The sequence below is a fragment of the Lottia gigantea genome (assembly GCF_000327385.1).
Source record: "Lottia gigantea unplaced genomic scaffold LOTGIsca_858, whole genome shotgun sequence".
In the NCBI taxonomy this organism is placed as follows: Eukaryota; Metazoa; Mollusca; class Gastropoda; family Lottiidae; genus Lottia; species Lottia gigantea.
Genome location: NW_008710828.1, coordinates 17,153 through 18,195, shown reverse-complemented (window position 1 = coordinate 18,195; position 1,043 = coordinate 17,153). Strand labels below are relative to the sequence as shown.

Here is a 1,043-nt window from a genome sequence, read left to right as displayed (position 1 = left end):
TATGAACTCGATCGCAATAAACAGTACGAACTGGGATTAAAGTATTTCTCCGTTTACAATTCCATTAGAAACATCAACGAAAAAAACAATCAACTAAAAATATCGACGGATAACGGAGTTACGTTCGAAACCATAAGCTTACTACCGGGGAGCTACGAATACGTAGCCATCAACGAATACCTATCCGAATACGCAGGAACCGTGAACGGCAAAAACAATATCGAATTCGAAGGTAATTTGAATCTGAACAAAATAAAACTGATCTTGAGAAATAACAGTCAAGTCGATTTCAACGTAGAAAATTCGTTGAATACGTTACTGGGGTTCGATAAACGAATATACGCGCAATCGACATTGGCGCCGCACAAGGCCAACATCGAGAACGACATCGACGTGATCAACATTCACTGTAATTTGATCAACGGTGGATTTTTCAACAAGCACAAACGCCAAATCATATACAGCATACCGACTTTTACGGTGCCGATCGGATACAGAATTATAGGGAAACCGTTTCAAACGACCTATTTACCAGTCAATTCTTTCATGATCAAAGATATAAATCTGGAAATCAAAGACGGTAAAAACAGGTTCATAGACTTTGGCAACGAAGAAATTGTCATTCAACTTCATTTAAAACAATCTCCATTCTCTTCTTGAATAGTAAGATAATCGAAATCATCAAATTCATAGTTTTCGTCAAAACTATACTCATCTTTGTCGTTGTAAGGATACATAATTCCTTCACTGTTTGGTGGTTTTCTTTTAACATTATTCAAATAACTTCTAAAAACTTTAGTTTGTTTATCATTTGGAATAACTACTCCATTGGTGAAACTTTTTTCCCATGGTTTATTAAATTCGTTCGACACATCATGTCCGCTTGCTAACTGAACGTAATCTTCTACACTTATCTTATCATTAGAATAACCTTTAAACGTTTTCTTTTCTTTTAAAACACCATCAGAAGTCAAAACGATGTTGTATTTGACTTTTGGTGCTAAATATAAACCAAATAGTTGTGAATATATCTTTCTGAATTG

General features: G+C 34.9%; 1 protein-coding gene across 1 annotated transcript in view; it reads right to left on the bottom strand.

The window, feature by feature from the left end:
• Window positions 1-629: 629 nt before the first annotated feature.
• The window catches only part of LOTGIDRAFT_176253 (hypothetical protein), a gene marked incomplete at both ends in the record, with an annotated part of 6,936 nt that continues 6,522 nt past the window's right edge, over window positions 630-1,043 (bottom strand). Inside the window, one exon of the mRNA XM_009067755.1 lies at window positions 630-1,000. Coding sequence (XP_009066003.1) covers window positions 630-1,000 — 371 coding nt within the window. The remainder of the gene's footprint in view (window positions 1,001-1,043) is intronic.